The sequence below is a fragment of the Castor canadensis genome, chromosome X (genome assembly GCF_047511655.1).
Source record: "Castor canadensis chromosome X, mCasCan1.hap1v2, whole genome shotgun sequence".
Classification (NCBI taxonomy): domain Eukaryota; kingdom Metazoa; phylum Chordata; class Mammalia; order Rodentia; family Castoridae; genus Castor; species Castor canadensis.
Window position 1 is genome coordinate 45,976,394 of NC_133405.1, and position 17,845 is coordinate 45,994,238.

General features: G+C 38.2%; 1 protein-coding gene across 2 annotated transcripts in view; it reads left to right on the top strand.

Moving 5' to 3' along the window:
- The window catches only part of Col4a6 (collagen type IV alpha 6 chain), a 287,170-nt gene that overhangs the window by 115,954 nt on the left and 153,371 nt on the right, over window positions 1-17,845 (top strand). For both annotated transcript variants that reach the window (XM_074063552.1, XM_074063553.1), the window contains exon 3: window positions 13,482-13,562. In XM_074063552.1, the coding sequence (XP_073919653.1) occupies window positions 13,482-13,562 (81 nt within the window). The remainder of the gene's footprint in view (window positions 1-13,481; window positions 13,563-17,845) is intronic.

The following is a 17,845-nucleotide window of genomic DNA, read 5'->3' on the forward strand; positions in this document are numbered from 1 at the left end:
AAATTATATTTCATTTTATAGGCATGCCACTGTTTATAGACAGATTGACTGGAGGCATGGCTGAAATAGTAGAGTGCCTGCCTACCAAGTGCTAGGCTCTGAATTCAAACTCCAGTACCACAAAAAAAAAAGAAAAAGAAACTACACATAGTTGGATTGTTTCTTCCTATTGATTCTTGTGAATAGAGCTGCTACGAATATTGGTATATGAGTTTTTGTTTGAACACTTGTTTTCAATTCTTTTGGATATATACCTAGCAATGAAATTGCCAGATCATATAATAATTCTATGATTAATGTATTGAGGAACTGCTATGCTTTTCACAGAAATATAGCATAGTGGTTAAAAAGAAGAGCTATAAACTTTGAGTTGAATCCTGGCTTTGTTACTTCCTTGTTGTATAACCTTGAGCAAGTGATCTAATCTTTCAGCCTCAGTTTTATCATCTGATTAATGGGATTATTTGTAGAGTTAATAATGCATGTAAAGATATAGCAAATGCCTAACATACTGCAAGCACTAGATACTTAGAGCCTACTAGGAATAACCTGTAGAAGTCTCATGCAAACTGAGATATATAGTCAAACATGACAGATATGTAAAGGCACAGCCCTCTTAGTGATTTTGGTACTTATCCTCGCCTCACCCCCATTGTAGAGCTCAGGGTGTATTCTGAATTTTGATAAAGAAGAACTACCCTGGTTCCTTAAGCCCCTAATTTTTAATTATTAGAATTGCTATACACATATGCACATATCTATACACATGCATACTAATTATTCTAGTGAAAATGTTTTTTGAAAATCTCAAATGTCTATGTGTCTTTTATAAAATAAATACTTTCAAGGGATGACAAAGAGTTATATAGAAGGGGATGAATTTGATCAAAGTACTTTGTGGCACGGAAATATCACAATGAAACCCATAAGAATATACACTAATGAAAAATAAATTAAACACTTTCCAAGAGAAAGCAATGCAGTATGATAGTTAAGAGAGTATATTCTGAATCAAAATAGTCATTGGAGTAAATTCCAATTCAGTGTTTGTCAGCTGTGTAATCTTGGGCAAGTTATCTCACTTGTCACTCTGAGCCTCAATTTCCTCACCTCCAAACATGAGGCTATGAATAGTAGTATCTGCCTTTGCTGATCTATTGTGAATATTAAATGATATTAATGCAAGCCTTAGTACTAGACATATAGCAAACACTTAACCCTCTATCTGGTGCAGCAGAGATCCCATGACTTGGACCATGCTTGCTTTCTCACACACCATAAGCCATCAAAGTGGCCCATGGGAGTTAAAGAGCTAAGGGACTTCAGCAAGACCTGAGAGAATATCAACTGGTCATAAATATTCGAAATAAAGTGAAATTCCACCATAACGAAAGCAGTGCAAGATTCTGTGTGATCTCACATGTATCTTTTGAGTTTCCTGCTTATGATTAGTCTCTGCTGGAAGTTTTATGTTTTTCTAAGAGGAATTAACTTTCCATCTGCACAGATGTTCTTCCCATGTTAATAACTATGGTAGTCTGTGCACTCAACTTACCTATTTGATTATTTTAATGCCCTATTGTAAGGTACATATCCCCAGTTTGATTTGGAGCTGCAGAAGTTAGGTCTCAGAAGTAGCATGCTTAGAACTAGTTAATGTCAGAGACCCAGATCTTTTCAATTTACTATACCACATTTGCCTTAAGAAGTTCTGAGTTTTTTTGCTATTGGTGAAGCAGAAACCAAGAAAGGCAAAGTGAGTTGGAGGAGGTAATTCAGCCAGTTAATAATAAGGCAGAGACAAGAAACCAGTTCTGGGAATGCCAGTCATGTTGCTTTATTGCCTCTGAGTGGATAAATAACGTAATGGCCCATCAGTTTTAAAATGATTAAAAAGATAGGCGAAAATCTGAAAATAAATTCCACCCATATCTTAATATCTTCCATTTTGTGTTTCATAGGCTTTGTTGAAGCACTGTTTTGTCTAGTTAGAAATGGACCAGTGACCCAGGTGTTCCCCAAAGTCAACATGACCCGGGTACTCAGTACTTGATGTTCAGATATGCAAATGCAGGCAGTCTGCAGGTTATTTCAGTTCTTACATGTTAACAGGTCCTAACCACTGAAGTGGGTAGTTTTATGTGTCCACTTGGTTAGGCTGTGGTGCCCAGATGCTTGGTCAAGCACCAGTCCAGTGCCATGAGAGATTCTTTAGATGTGATGAGCATTTAAATTGGTTGAGCAGATTACTCTCCATAAGGTAGTTGGACCTCATTCAATCAGTTGATAACCTAAAGAGAAAAAGACAGGTCTTCTGAGGAAGAAGGAATTTTACCTCCAGACTGCCTTTGGACTCCAACCTCAATGCTTTCTTGGGTCTTCACCTTACCAGCTTACCCAGCATATTTCAAACTTGTTACAATCATGTGAATCAATTCCTTAAAATAAATAAATAAATATATATGTATGCATACACAGAGAGAAGCACACGCACACACACTCACACACACTCACACATCCTCTTTGTTCTGTTTCTCTGGAGAGGCTGGAATGATACAACCTCCATTAGTGCAGCATGCAGAAGACTGACACTAGATCCCTGTTTTTCACCCTGTACCAGAATCAACTCAAAGTGGATCAAAGACCTTAATATAAGGCCTGAAACTTTGAAACAACTCCAAAAAGCAGTAGGAAATGCACTGGAACAGATAGGTATAGGGACTGACTTCCTAAACAGAACTCAAAAGGCTCAGTATCTAAGAGAAGCAATGAACACATGGGACTGCATCAAACTAAAGAGCTTCTGCACAGCAAAGGAAACAGTCACCAGACTCAAGACAGAGACCACAGAATGAGAGAAAATCTTTGTCAGCTACTCATCCAATAAGAGACAAATATCCAGAATCTACCGGGAACTCAAAAACCTGAGCCCTCAAAGAATGAACACCTCAATGAAGAAATGGGCACATGAATTAAACAGAGAATTCTCAAAGGAAGAGGTAGAAATTGTCAGTAAATACATGAAGAAGTGTTCAACTTCCCTTGTTATAAGAGATGTAAATCAAAACAACACTTAGATTTCATCTCACTCCAGTTAGAATGGCCAGAATCAAGGATAATAACAACAAATGCTGGCGAGAATGTGACAGAACAGGAACCCTTATACACTGCTGGTGGGAATACAAATTAGTACAACCCCTGTGGAAAGTAGTATGAAGATTCCTCAAAAAACTAGAGATGGAACTGCCATATGAAGCAGTGATACCACTCCTGGGCATCTACCTAAAAGAATGTAAAACAGGATACAGCAGAGACACCTGTATATAGAGACATCAGGATACAGCAGAGATACAATATTCATAGCAGCACTATTCACAATGGCCAAGCTCTGTAAACAACACAGATGCCCTACAACTGATGAATGGATCAGTTGTATATACCACAAGAAATTGTGGTATATATATACAATAGAGTATTACTCAGCCACAAGGAATAATGGCATGGGGTTTGAAGGTAAATGGATGCAATTGGAGGACATCATGTTAAGTGAAGTTAGCCAGGATCAGAAACACAAAAGATGCATATTTTCTCTCATATGTGGAGTACAGATCCAAAGATAAACATATACATAAATTTAAGCATGATCATATACAAACTGAGATGTAGAACATGTTTGTAACAGTGGAAGTACTCTATGGAATTCAGGGAAAGAGGGAAAAGAAAAGAGAATGATAGAGCATCAGTAATTTCACGTACCATAAGGTGTGAAGGTAGAGGATATAAGAATGTGTATTGAAAGATGTTGAAAAGCAGGGGGTGGGAGGTAAAGGGGTAAAGGAGAGTATTCGAAAAGATTGAACAGACCAAAGTAAAGCACACCAAGAGTGGGCATACATTGAGACATCCCCTTGAAAATCAACTCAAATATTAATAATGTAAACCAGGACCTTACCTTAAAATAGGCACAGTGTGTAGGGGGGACTAGTGGGAGGGGGAGGGTGAAAGAAGAAGATTAAGTTAACAGTTTATGGATGATGGACTTCATATACCTATATAAAACACAACTAAAAAACCTCTTACAATTGCTTTAAGTGGGGTGGGGAGGGGGTTGAGGGGGAGAGACAATGGAGGCAATGTAAATAATGTACAATACAAGACTAATCAGAATTGTCATTATGAATCCTCCCCCTGTATAATGAATATAGCCTAATAAAAAAAAACTTCTAATAAAAAATAGTGCCTGCCTCACAGTGTAGGTGGGATAGTTCAGTGAGGTAACAAAAGTGAACTACTTAGCTAGGCACATAGCAGCTGCTCAGGGTAGCCATGATTATGAATGTGGCCTCAGGAATAGATCTGATGCAGCCAAAGAGGTCTTTCTAGATTTCTGGACCCTGAGGCCACCAGCAGGGAATGAAGATCATAAAAGATTATCTCAACATCTTGTATTATTTTTTCCTTTTCAATGTTTAGCTGTGCATTAAAAACAAAAGCTTACTTTGAGTCTTCACCTTGTCATCTAAATAACACATGACACCAACTCCCTGAAACTCAGACTATTTTAACTTGGAAAAATGGGCGTATAAAATCTTCCTTTGTCTGTTTCAAAAGTAGTTCTGAAAATCATATAGGAAGGTTGTCTAGAAAGTATACAAAGAAATACAAGTAGTATTATAAAGTAAGTTAAGTAGTATTGTTTAAACGTGAAAAAAAGGCATCTCTCTCAACATTCCTTTTGCTCTTTCTGACTTCTCAGCTTTAAGGCTTATTCTTGGAGTTAGTAGCAGCAAATTCAATAGAAAACAAACAAGAGGTGGAGGATGAGGATACCCGGTCTCTTATCCCAACTCTGGTATTTGACTCACTATGTTGAAGAACTCACTTAACAGTGAGCCTCTATTTCCTCATGCTTAATAGGAATTGGTCATTGAGTCAACACCTATTAAATATCTTTGGGCACAGTACTAGATACTTTATAACTAACTAACTGCCAGCTAACATTTATTGAGCATATTACATGTGCCAAGCACCTTACTAGGGACATTGCCTCATTTAACTTCACAGAACCCTGCAAAATAAGATATTATCCTTACTTTATAGTACAGGAAATTGAGGTCATATGGTTGAACAAATCAAGGTCTTCATCTCAAAAGAATACTGGAGGGCAGGCAAGGATATAAATAAATCAATGTAATATTGCACATGTATCTATGTCTCTACACATAAATACATCTAAAATATCTATGTCACATTGGTGGTGAAAAATCAAGAGATTTGGTGTGAAAGGTGTTTTGAAGAAATCTGGTTATTAGAACAAGATTGTTATATGAAACCAGGGTTAAACAGCCATTTCAACGACCATATACTGGGCAGATTTATAAAGTGTTTATTATATTCCAAGCACTAACTATCTTGTTTTGCACTATGTGAAGGATTACAGGCCCTAGCTTCTTTATACTACCACACTTTCTTTCTTCTGAGACACAATCACACTCCTAAAATCCCCACATTTCTCCAACCCACCCCCTAGGCTCAATCACCCATTGATCCTGCTACCTTTTTTACTGCCTTTTATGTACCACCTGTTCTCAATTCCTTCCTTAGGAAGCCTAGCTCATGGTACATCAATAATCACTTATTTCCATAGTCCTTTGCTCCCTTGTCTCTCTTTTCCTTTATCATTCTCACCTAGCAAACCAACCCTGACAGATTTTACTTATCCTCTAATAGGCATCTGTACCCATATGACTGAACAAGCCTAAAGACTTCAAAATATTGATAACTAATATTCCTTTAAGTGCATGACCATCAATCTCAAGTGGGCTGTTAGAACTGCCTTGAGTTCCTATCACTTTTCCCTAGGTCATGGATTCATTCTCCTATCCCTTGCTTGACTATTTCACACCTTGTCTCTTTCAGATCTCTAGTATCTCCCCTCTGTCCTTATTTTCAGCTGATGAACTTGATTCGTGTTTCACTGGGAGGAGAAGTATAATGAAGAGAATTTCTACACACTCTCACTACCACATCAACCAACCTCCCTGCATCTGGACCCACATATTCTGCCTTCCCATCAGTCTTGGTGGATGAACTTTCTGTGTTCTTATCTAAGGGCATTCCATAAACTTATGTGAAATAACACCCTCTCTAAACTGCTTAAAATCACCTCCAACAATTTGTCCTCCCTCTTCTGTGTCAACATATTTTCTCTCAAAATACTAACATACACCAATATTTCCAATCTCAAAAAAAGCCATGCTGTCAATCCTATCCCTCTCAAGCTACAGTGCCACTTCTCCCCTTCCCTTTACTCTTGGAGGTAGTTGGCTTTACTAAATTTCTAGAGTTTCTTGCTTTCCACTTTTTATTGAACCCATTGCAATCCAACTTTTAACCCCACTAAGCCACCAAATTTTCTGTGATCCAGGTCATCACATTGTTAAATCCATTGGTCTATTCTCATACCTCATATTATTTGGCCTCTCAACAATTTGACACAGTTTTATCACTCTTTCCGCCTTGAAATACTTTCTTCCCAGAACCCTGCTCTATGTTGTTTCTCTGCCAGTCTCATTGGCCCTACTTTCTCAGAGTCCTTACCTGATGCTTTCTCATGTTGTCATATCATTGATGTGCCTCAATGCTCCTTTCTAGAATGCCTTCCCTTCCTTTTACCGACATTTTGCTCCCTTGGTGATCACATCTAGTCTTATGACTTTATATAATAGTATTGGCAGAGATGGTGCTTAGCAAATTATCCCCATTCTTTCCCATTTTCCATGGTGTTACATTGTTTACTATGTCTGGTTCTTGTTAAGTGGAATATGAGCACAAGCAGTGCATCAATTCTAGTCAGGAGGAATCAAGAGCAGATACAACATCTGAGATGCTTGAGTTGCTGGAGAAAGGCAACTTGGAAACACAAGTCATTGTTGGAAGAAATACACTAAGGAGAGCTACTTGTCCCCCATTGGATTGTGACATGAGAAATAAAATCATGATGTCATGAGTCATTGAGAATGTGGGCTTTTTGCTGAAACACAGTTGAGTGTATGCTGACTAGGAAACCACATGTACATCTCCAAGCTAGCCACCCCCATTGACCTCCACATTTCCATAATCAGTTATCTACTCGACTTCTCCATTTAGATGTCTAATAAGCATCTCAGAACAAGAATTCCTGATGCCCTGTAACGCAGCTTCTCCAAGTGTTTTCTTTGTCTGAATAAATGGCAATTACATCCTTCTAATTGCTTAGTACAGAAACTTTGGAGTCATTCTTTGCTCTCTTATTTCAATCCCATTCCACATTTAATCGCAATCACAATCAGCAAATCTTAGCAGCTCTACTTTCAAAACATATTGAGGCCTAGTACAGTGGCTCATGCCTGTAATCTTAACTACTCAGGAGACAAAGATCGGAAGGATCACACTTTGAGACCAGGCTGGGCAAAAAGTTCATGAGACTCCATCTCAACCGGTGGCTGAGCATGGTGGTGCACATCTATCATCCCAGCTATGCAGAGAAGCACTTAAAGCAAGACTGTATCTCAAAAATAACCAACACAAAAAAGGCTGGAGGTATGGTTCAAGTGGTAGAGTGCCTGCCTAGCAAGCACAAAGTCCTGAGCTTAATTCCCAGTAGATAAAATATATTATAAATGTGTGTGTGTGTGTGTGTGTGTGTTTTGAGAAACACTGGGGGTGCAGCACAGAGGGAGAGTGCTTGCCTAGCATGTGTGAGTCCCTGGGGTCCATCTTAAATACCACAAGAGAAAAATCCAAACATATATATATATGTTTATATATATATATATAGAATCGTTTCACTTGTTTCAGATTCTACAACTTCTCCTCTAGTCCAAGCTACCTTCATTCTTCTGCTGGACTACCACAACAGCCTGCTAGGTGGCTTAGCTGCTTTCATCATTGCCTCAGTAGATTTCACATGGCAGGTAGAGTGGCTGTCTTAAAAATTAAATCAGTTGGTGTCACTCGTATGTTCAAAACCCTTTAATGACTTTCTGAAGGTAATGTTCTTAGAGTAGTCTATACAATTTTATATGGTCTTGCCCCTGTTCCATCTCTGGCTTCATCATCTACTCCACTGCCCTTCTTCACTCTACTCCAGCACTCTGGCCTTCTTGCTGTTCAGCCAAAATACCAACCATAATCTCTCTTTACTGTCTTTGCACTGCTATTTCCTTTTCCCAGAAGAGTCTTTCCCTGGTTATTTACATACCTCGCTTTCTCATTTGTTATAGCAGGGGCACTCAAGTGTTAGTGTGCACCTGCATCATCTGAAGAGTTTGACAAAACATAGATTGCTGGGTCCCACTCTAAAGTCTATGGTTTAGTAGATCTGGGGGGGCAAGAATTTGCATTTCCAATGAATTCCCAGGTTTGATGATGCTAGTCCAAGAACTGTCCCTTTGAGAATCACTTTTCTGTTCAGGAGTCACCTCATAAGCAATGTTTTCCCTCACTTCTCTATATCAAATAACATCTTGACCCCAATACTTACCATCCCTTTTATCCTGATTTATTTTTCTCCATTACATATAATATCAGATAAAAGTATATAATTTTTATTTGTCTGTCTGTGTCTTCTCTCTGGATTTTCAATGCCATGAGAGCGGAAACTTGGTTTCACTTATGAGTATATGCTACAGCCTTTACCCCCATATCTAACACAGTGCCTAACACATAGTAGGTACATACTTGTTGAATTTATGGTAAAGTAAAATATTGCACACCAAGCCTTCTGCGACTCAAGCTTCTGGAGAAAATTGCTCACAAAGGTAACTTGGTTTTGCAAACAATGCTGTCACTCTGGTTGCATCTGTTACCTATCTGTTGCTTCCTGGGTTACCTTGTACATCATTGTCATTCCTGCCACCACCCATGGCAGAAAGCACTGATGATGCTTGGAAAAGTGTATTGGCTGGTGGAAACTATACTACAATGTAACTTTATTTCACAAAATCAAGGACAGAGGAAGAATCCTAAGTGATACTGATCTAACACTTGAAACTCACTTGATCTGGGAATAATTATTTCACATTCTTTTCTTGACTACCTGCTAGTGCCAGGACTAAAGAAAATAATAAGACACATTCCCATTCCTGACCCTAGTGTGATGATGGGATCAAATAAATTGAGGAAAATGTGGCAAAACATTATCAGCAAAGAAGAGGGAGTAAGGACTTCTACCTGAGATTAAGAGGGAGGCAGAGTTTGGTGGCATCTTCACAAAGAATTTGGGCTAGGTTTGGAGGAATGAATAAAAGTTTGATTTGTGTTAAATGGGAAAAGGAGATAGGAAGGTATTTTGAACAGTAGAACCAGCATCAGCAAAGGGATAGATGCATGAGATAGAGATGATATTAAAAAATAATGTAATAATCAGCTATACACAGACATAAGTAAATCTAAGTGGGCATCCTGACCAGTCAGAATAGACACCAGCTGTAGACAAACTGGCATGGAAGTACCCGTGCATCTCGCTTGATAATCAGCTCCAGAGATAATCAGCTCCAGAGAGAAAGAGCAGTGTTGCAGTCCAGCAGGGCTAATGTTAGTGTTCATGTTAATGGAATAATTATAGCTAACAGTTCATATCATGAATTGCCACAGTGTTTTGCATACTTTATCTTATTGAATCATCCAAACCATATACCATAAATACTGTTGCCATCCCCATTTTACAGGTGGGAAAACAGGGTGTCAGAGAGATAAAAGTCACCTGCATAAGTTCTCCCATTTGGAAATATTAGAGCTAGAATTTAAACTAGGACAGATTAACTCCAGAACTTGCACTTTTAACTAAGGTACAGTGCCTCAGGTAGTAGCAGAAGCATAGACTTGCCTCTTTAATACTATGAGATATATAAAGAAAAACTGATTTTCCCTTACAGGTATTACTGTCTGGATAAAGAAACAAGACTCTTCACCTAAGGGACATTGCAATAGACTGTCCTATACCAACATGTGATGCTTGCCCAATGTCTAGGACATTTAGTGAGCACTGTAGCTTTTCACTGAAGCTGGTGTGGTCATAGAAGAAATGGAACTTGAATGTGCCCTTAAGGCACATGAAATATTAAGAATATGGTATTAGGGTCAAATGTGCTATGGTTCATTCACTATCAATGTGACCCAGGCCAAAGTAACTTCCTTCAGTGTTCTCATCTGTAAAATGGATGATTTGGATTCAACTAGTGGTTCTTAACAGAAGTATCTGGTCCCTAGAAGGTATTTTGAAAATCGTGAGACTATATCTGGTTGTCTCAATGATCATAGGATCATCCTTAAGAGGTGGGAATGTTGAATGATTGATGTTTTATACATCATAAAGAATTGATGTTCTATACACTACATTTAGAAGACATCTAGACAGTCATGAAAGTGAAAACTATGACAGAGTCTAGAATATAACCACATTTTACAATTAAAATGAGTATTTATGGTTTTATTGTTCTCAATTAAAGTTATCTAGTAAAAAATGGGAAAGATCATGATTTTTTCCAGAATGTTACCATGAGTTATTTACCATTTCAGAGAATCACTGCAGTAGTGACTACACATTCCTGATATTTGAATCATCAATACCATAGCCCAGTGTTACTCGTTATGTGTCAGCAGGGTGTCATGTTCATGAAGATTCTGTACAGCTGCCAGCCTCGATTACTTCATTAAGTCTTCTTATATAGCCAAGGATGAGATTTTAAATATTGAAATACAAATTGTTTCATTATATTTCTTTGTAATATAATTAGTGCATTATGTGTGTTTTTAAAATTGTTGCTTATATCTTTTTATAACTTTTTCCTATGACTTTCTTTTCATGATGGCAAGGGAGAATAATAAATTGCAATAAAATGATAAACTGTCCTGATAGAGTTAAAAACCACTGGATTACATGATCTCCCAAGGTCATCCCAGTTTTAATTTTCTGTGTATCTAAGGAGGATAGGATTTTTTGGAGGAAGTGGAGAGCATTCTGAGATGAGAGTGACCTCAGTGATTTGGCCTGGCCAAGCAGGGGTTAGAGTGTCCTCCAGACAAGTCACAATAGAGCATAGGCTTCTTTAGGGACTAGTCTAGTCATGTTCCCTGAAAACCACTGCTTCACCCTGCCCATCACACTGTAATTGAAGACTCCTGGGAGAACTGCCAGGGCTGGCATTACAGGAAATTGCTTTGTGGCCAATGGGACTTCTCTGGTTACTTTCCTCAGTGGCAGAAGACAGTGATGACTTCCTGTTGCTTAGTGGGAAGTTGTCTGCCTCCTTGTTCTGGTGAATTCCTAAGAAACATTAGTGTCTTCTCCTTATAGTTTTGCTTAGCTTCTTTCATTGGAATTATTTTCTTCCTGTCTTATTCAGACCCCTTGGCCTCCAGCCTCATTGTTCTATACCAGAGACCTGGAAACTTTTGGTTTACAATAGACCAATTTCCCCCTGCAATTGTGCTTATTTTTATTTTCTATTTTTTATATCCCAATTTTACAGGATACTTAAGAAGACAACATTTGGAAATAAGCCATAGCTTCAAGTAGATACCACTTCAACTTTGCCAACACCTGTTGAGTCCTCTCACTTGAAGGGGATAACTTTTCTCGTTTAATAACATGTATTATTTCTTCTCCTTACTAATTATAATGCTCATTGAAGAGTTTTTTAAAATTCAGAAATGTATGGAGAAAGAAATACAAATTATTCATAATCCCAAGAAATACAGTACTCAACATCAGACACAGTGACAGCAAAGGCAAAAGTTAAGTTAATGTTGCTCTGTCTGTTCTCTATTCTCTGCCAGCCCCTAGACTCCTCCTCCCAGAACACCTCTTGATCTCACCCTTATGAAAAACTTGCCTGTCCTATGTACTGTAAAATGGAGGGCAAACTGGAAAGTGTACAATAGCACTTAGCATGTCGAAGGCATATAAGAGAGATAAAATATGTCATATCAGGAAGGTGTTTGGAATCTAAAATAGCAATATTTTGTCATAGCTCTGCCATCACTACCTTATTTCTGAGATGTGGTGATAAAGTATTGTGGGATTGTCTAAAGAGATAAGAGACCATCTGAGAAATTCACAGTGCTTCCTGGGAATTAGGGAAAGGCACACAGTACACAGAAGCAAAAATGATTAAGTGTGAGGCTGGCTCATAAATATGCCTTTCTCAGTGGCAAAAAAAAATGGCCAACATTAAACCAAAAAGTTGGTTGATACTAAATCCATCCCAGAGATAAAGTTCTCATTATAGATATTAGTTAGAATTTATGTTTAGGTTTTTCCCAAGGTGGATAAGGTCAGAATGGCAGTTTTCATGAGTTTGGAGTCCTCACTTTGAGACTCTGTTCAAGAGAACACACAAAACACTAAAGTATAGGGGTTAAGGTCAAGACTTTGGAGTGAGTTGGACCTGGGTTCAAATCGTAACTGTGTTCTTGTGGTCATCAAACATTACTTGAGTGCCATCTGCTGTTTTAGGCACTGAGGATATAATATTGAACAAAAAAATGAAGTCCCTAATTAGATGAAGATTTCTTTTAGTGCAGGAAAACAGAATGTCTAATAATGGAAATAACAAAGGAAGTAACTGGGTTCCACCTTAGGCTGACTAGTCAGGAATGGCCTCTCTGAGAATAAGACAATTGAACTGAGACCTGGATGAGAAGAGGCCAGCAATAAAAAAAATCATCTAGGGGAATAACATTCCAGGAAGATGTAACAGTCAGGCCAGAGGTCCTGTGGCAGGAACAGGCTTGATTTCTTTTTAAAGACTAGAATAAATGTCCACCTCTGGGATTGAAGCTGAGTAAGTCAGGGAGAGTGAGGAGATGAAGTTGGATAGGGTCAGTACATGCCCACATCGTGGGATGGACCTTGTAGAAATTCATTTAGTAATCATCATAATTATCATCACCATTGTTATAAAGCAGAGAAAAAGGGAAAATGAAGTCGGAGAGTTTGAGGGGTACTGTGATATGCTAATTGAGGAACTTGAATCTTACTTACCGGGCATGGGAGCGTCACCATAAGATTTGAATGGTGTACTGGAAATGGAGCTTAAGGAGATGGGTGGCCATTTTCACCTGTCATTACATTTTTAGTAGTTGAATTTCTCACAAGTTCTTTGTTATAGTTACTGCTTTCACACTGGCCAAATGTAAAGAAATTCTCTTGTATTCTGTGACTGGCTTTTCTATCAATAAGGCAGTATTTAAATCACAGTTCCCAAATCAGCTATCAAGCTGACTATTTGGTTACGTATAGTCCTGACCTAAAAGGATGCTAGCTTAAGATGAGTTTTTATTTATTTCAAATAGTGACACCACTGGATGAAATCATTAGTCCACTTTAAATTTTCTTGATTAGGAGTAGTATGTCTCGAGGTTAGATTCCCCGGGATAACATTGTTTCTTGGTTCGCATGATCTACTAACTTTTTCCTTTTTCCTTTTTTTTAATAGGGAGAGAAGTCCTATGGAAAGCCATGTGGGGGCCAAGACTGCAGTGGGGGCTGTCAATGCTCTCCTGAGAAGGGAGCAAGAGTAAGTTACTTATTTCATTGTTGAAAGGCAAATAGTCAGAGGAACTGTTATCTGTTTTCTTTAGAATTAAACTGCCTAGAATTTATTCTTATGAACTCATGGTACAAGCAAAGTGAAGAGGACCAGCTGGAACTCCTTGGTTACCTAATGATAGGCAGAACTAGGCTGGTCAAAGTCTCTAAGGGCCCAAGAAAAGGTTTCCTTTGTTGACTTAATGCCAAGGTTTCCCTAGAGTTTCACTGGAGTATTTCCAAAAAGCCAGATAAGTTGTGCAGAACCAGATTGTGATAATGTCTGTAGATACATGCAAATTTTCATAGCTCATTTATATCCACTTGGTTTCTCACTACCACTCTGGAAACAGGTGGTCCAATTGTTATCTACAGATGGGGATGTGACTTGCCTAAAATCACCCTACTTGTTAGAGATAGAATCAAGAGCACAAGGTAGCTGTAAAGTCCAGAAAATATAGGCAACTATACATAAAGAGTGGTTTATAGATACTCCATTAAAAGAAAGGATGTGTTTTAGAATATTGTGACATAGCCAACATATTATCCCTCAGTAACAATGCACAGTTCAAATTGGCATGTAAATTTCAATGAACAGAATATATTGACACAGCATTTCTATCAATCCCTGTATATGAATAGCCCCTAGATGATTTGTATCTCTGATTTTCACTGAGTAAACCTGCATCTTTAGAATAACCTAGAAAAAGTATTGCTCAATCTATGAAAAATTTGTGTGTATACATATATATATGTATGTATGTATGTATGTATGTATGTACATTTCCAGAATTTATTACCACCCCTATTAAATTAAGATCTTCCAACTTCCAGTATCGTGTTTGTACTCTCATCACACTCAAACAAGCCGAAAAAGCTTACACTTGTCAAAGGAAGGTAGTAGCATAAATAGGTCAACCAGACCTTCAGAAACATAGCCAAACAGAGAACACAGTGACCGCTCCACCTTCGCTTTCATTATCTTCCATTTGCAGTAAAGTGAAATGTCAAACTATGCCAGAATTTGAAGGAAGAGAACAAAAAGCCATCTCTTCATCAAAAAGGATCAGACCCATTATACATTAAAGACATAGAGAATCATAAAATATCAGAAAGGGAAGGCATTTTAGTGAACTTCTCATCTTACCCACTGATTGTACAAAAGAAACAGACTCAGAAGGAAAATGACTTCCTGGAGTCACATAGCAAATTGATGACAGATTCCTGGCTATTACCTGGGTCCTTTGATTTCTCACCTGTTTATTTCACTCATTTACCCACTGCTGCCTCCAGTGGGGGGGAGGGGGGGAGGAGGGGAGCAATGTTCACTGTAGCCACCAAGGCCAGTGCCTTCCTCTCTGATCTACAACCAGGAAAACATTATAGAAAAAATGATTCTACAGTAAATGTATGAGTGCATTCTTAACATGCAAGCAGTATGAACAAGTCAAATGTTTACCTAGATGTTCTTTCAGTACCACCATTGTCCATCTTTCTTTTTATGATAATGAATTTTTATTAATATTATTAAAGCTTCATAGTCAACTCGTCAGTTAGACTTTATTATTGTCCCCATTAAACAGATGGATAAACTGGGACTGAGAAAGTAAATAATTTGCCAGGGTCACTGAGCTGGTAAAAAGTAGAGGCTGTTTGTATTGGGTTTTTAAAAATTTTTTTCTCTCTCTCTTATTAGTGTATATTAATTGTACAAAGTAGTTTCATTGTGACATTTCCATACATGCATATGACACCATTGTCTCTCATGTTTTTTTTCTATGCATAATCAGAGATGTACACATATATGTATGTGTACATCTTAATTAATTTTCTGGTTTTATTTCCAAAATAGTATCATTGTGTGTGTGTGTGTGTGTGTGTGTGTGTATAATCATAGTGAATCTTACAGGCACTTTTTTCACTTAATATATCCTTAAGAACTTTTCTGCTACTCCACAATTTAATTCAGCCACTCTCCTTTTGATGGGCACTTGGAGTGTTTCTGAATTTTTGCTACTTTATAAAATGGCAATGCTAAAATGGAAATATTTGAGCAGACCTCCTTGTCCTCATATCTACACAGATACTAATGATCAGAATTATTAAATCCACATTCTTAACTTCAAAACTATTGGAAAATTACCCTACAAAGTATTTTCCAGTTTGTATACCCATCAGCATCGTACATGAGTGCCCATGTTTATACACCCTTGCCAACACTTGGTATTTTTGCTAATATGATGAATGAAATCATCCTTATTCCCTGACTAGATGTCAGTTTAATCATGGAAGTTTGTATTTCTTCTGTGACTTTTCCTAGACATATCCTCTAACCACTTTCCTAGGTGATGATTCTTATTGACTTTATCTCTACAAGGATATAACAAAAATAAAACCTATCCAAGTGGAAACATATATGAGATTTGAGGTTTGATACAAAGGAACATTTCCTGATGGCTTGTGTGGGGTGGGAAATGCCTAATCAGACCCAACAATGAGGGAGCTGAGAAGAAACCCTGACGTGTTTGTTGAATCCAGGAGCCTTTGACAGTAGAAAAAATTTATGTCTCTGAACTGACATTAGTCCTACACCAGACAAACCTGTCTGCAGTGGCCTCGTTGCTTAACCCCAGGCTGAGATTTTGATTTTTGAAGATGAGGGGTAGATTTACTCAGTGAGAAGCCCTCATTTGGGGCTCAAACATCTGAAGCCCAAGTCTGGCTTCTTCTTGCACACACCTGATTGATTTGGGGGGTGGGTGGAGGAAAATGGAGTATCACTGCACAAACTTTTCTCTTCAGTATTTAAAAGATAGAGACTCCACACAATTAAACTTATTCCTAAAAGTTTATTTGTGAAGTCTAAAGTTTCTGAGAATATTTGTCAAGGTTATTGAACCACACTAAGCTGTATTTTATAAATCAAGAGAAAGAATGCCCTATTTTCCAAATAGATAAAGAAGCTATGAACATGGACACTTAATGCTGCCCAGGCCACCAAGTCCCATTTAGTCACCCTCCCTACCTCCTATGTTCCCATAACCAAAAAGGATTGTTTAAACTGGCCCCAGCACTATTGACCCTGCAGGACAATCCCTCAGTATCCCTTTTGTGCAGATGTCAGAAAGATTGGAGACTGTTTTCCTTAGTTGAGCAGTGGGCCCCATTTGGGGTTCAAGCTGTTCCACTCTAGCTAGGAGGGGAACAGAAGGTTGGATCACTGCTAAGCAATGCTACAGTCCTTGGCAGGCCAGCCTCCTGCCTTGGGGAGACATCGAGCACATAACTTGCTGGGCAGTGTGTACTTTTCCTTTGCCAAAGGCCTCTTAAACTGACTAGGATGTTTACACAACACCTAGCACTCCTGCAAACTGCAATCCAACCCATTTTTTGGCTGAAACTGATTTCTCCAAAGTATGCCCTGCCTAGTTAAAACTCTTTCTTAATGTGGATGTACTGCTTTGCAATTTCCAAAGCATCATAGTGCCCCTTCTCTCAGGGGCTGTATTGTTGTCTGTATGCAACAAATAAAGAAGTTGATAAGTGACTTGCCCAAGGTCACTAGACTGTGAGTTAAATCTTATTAAGCCTATGTTAAGAGAATGACAACTTAAAAGATGACATAGTTCCTAGTGTTAAATAAAGGGATTTTCTCCCTCAACATCTAGATTTGGATTTAATATTTGACTTACAGTTTGCTTTCTTGGGAGTAGATTTTACTATATGGAATAATCTTTCTTTCGAGTTGCTCTCTTGTCTGATATTTTTTCCTGCCATTTGATTGAACAAAATATTTTAGGTTGGCATTTACATCCCTTCCCTTTTCCCCCTACTGAATTTGAAATCTCTCTCTGCATTATACTCTATCAGTGTGTGTTTGTATGAAGTTGGGGATGGGAGGAGAGGAGCTGTTTATTTTGTTCTGAGCCTAGTATTCCTCAATATTATTTCAGAGTTTTCCCTGTTTTAACAGCCTTCTGGTGTTCATATACAACAGGTGAACTCCTCATTACCCACAGCATCTAAGGGAACATTAGCAGACATAATCCAATAGGATTATAATGAAACAACAGGAAATGTTTGAATCCTCCTCTAACTAAGGGCTATTTGTCCCATTTTATGGCTTGGGAAGCCATGTCCTAGCTTAAGAGTTTATAAGGCTAGAGTTTCATGTGAAACTGAGTACCAGGTATCTTAATTCCTTGTCTCCTGCCTGCATCCTGCTGCTTCTCTGTCACAAAATGTGTTTCCCATGTATTCCTAAATCCGTAT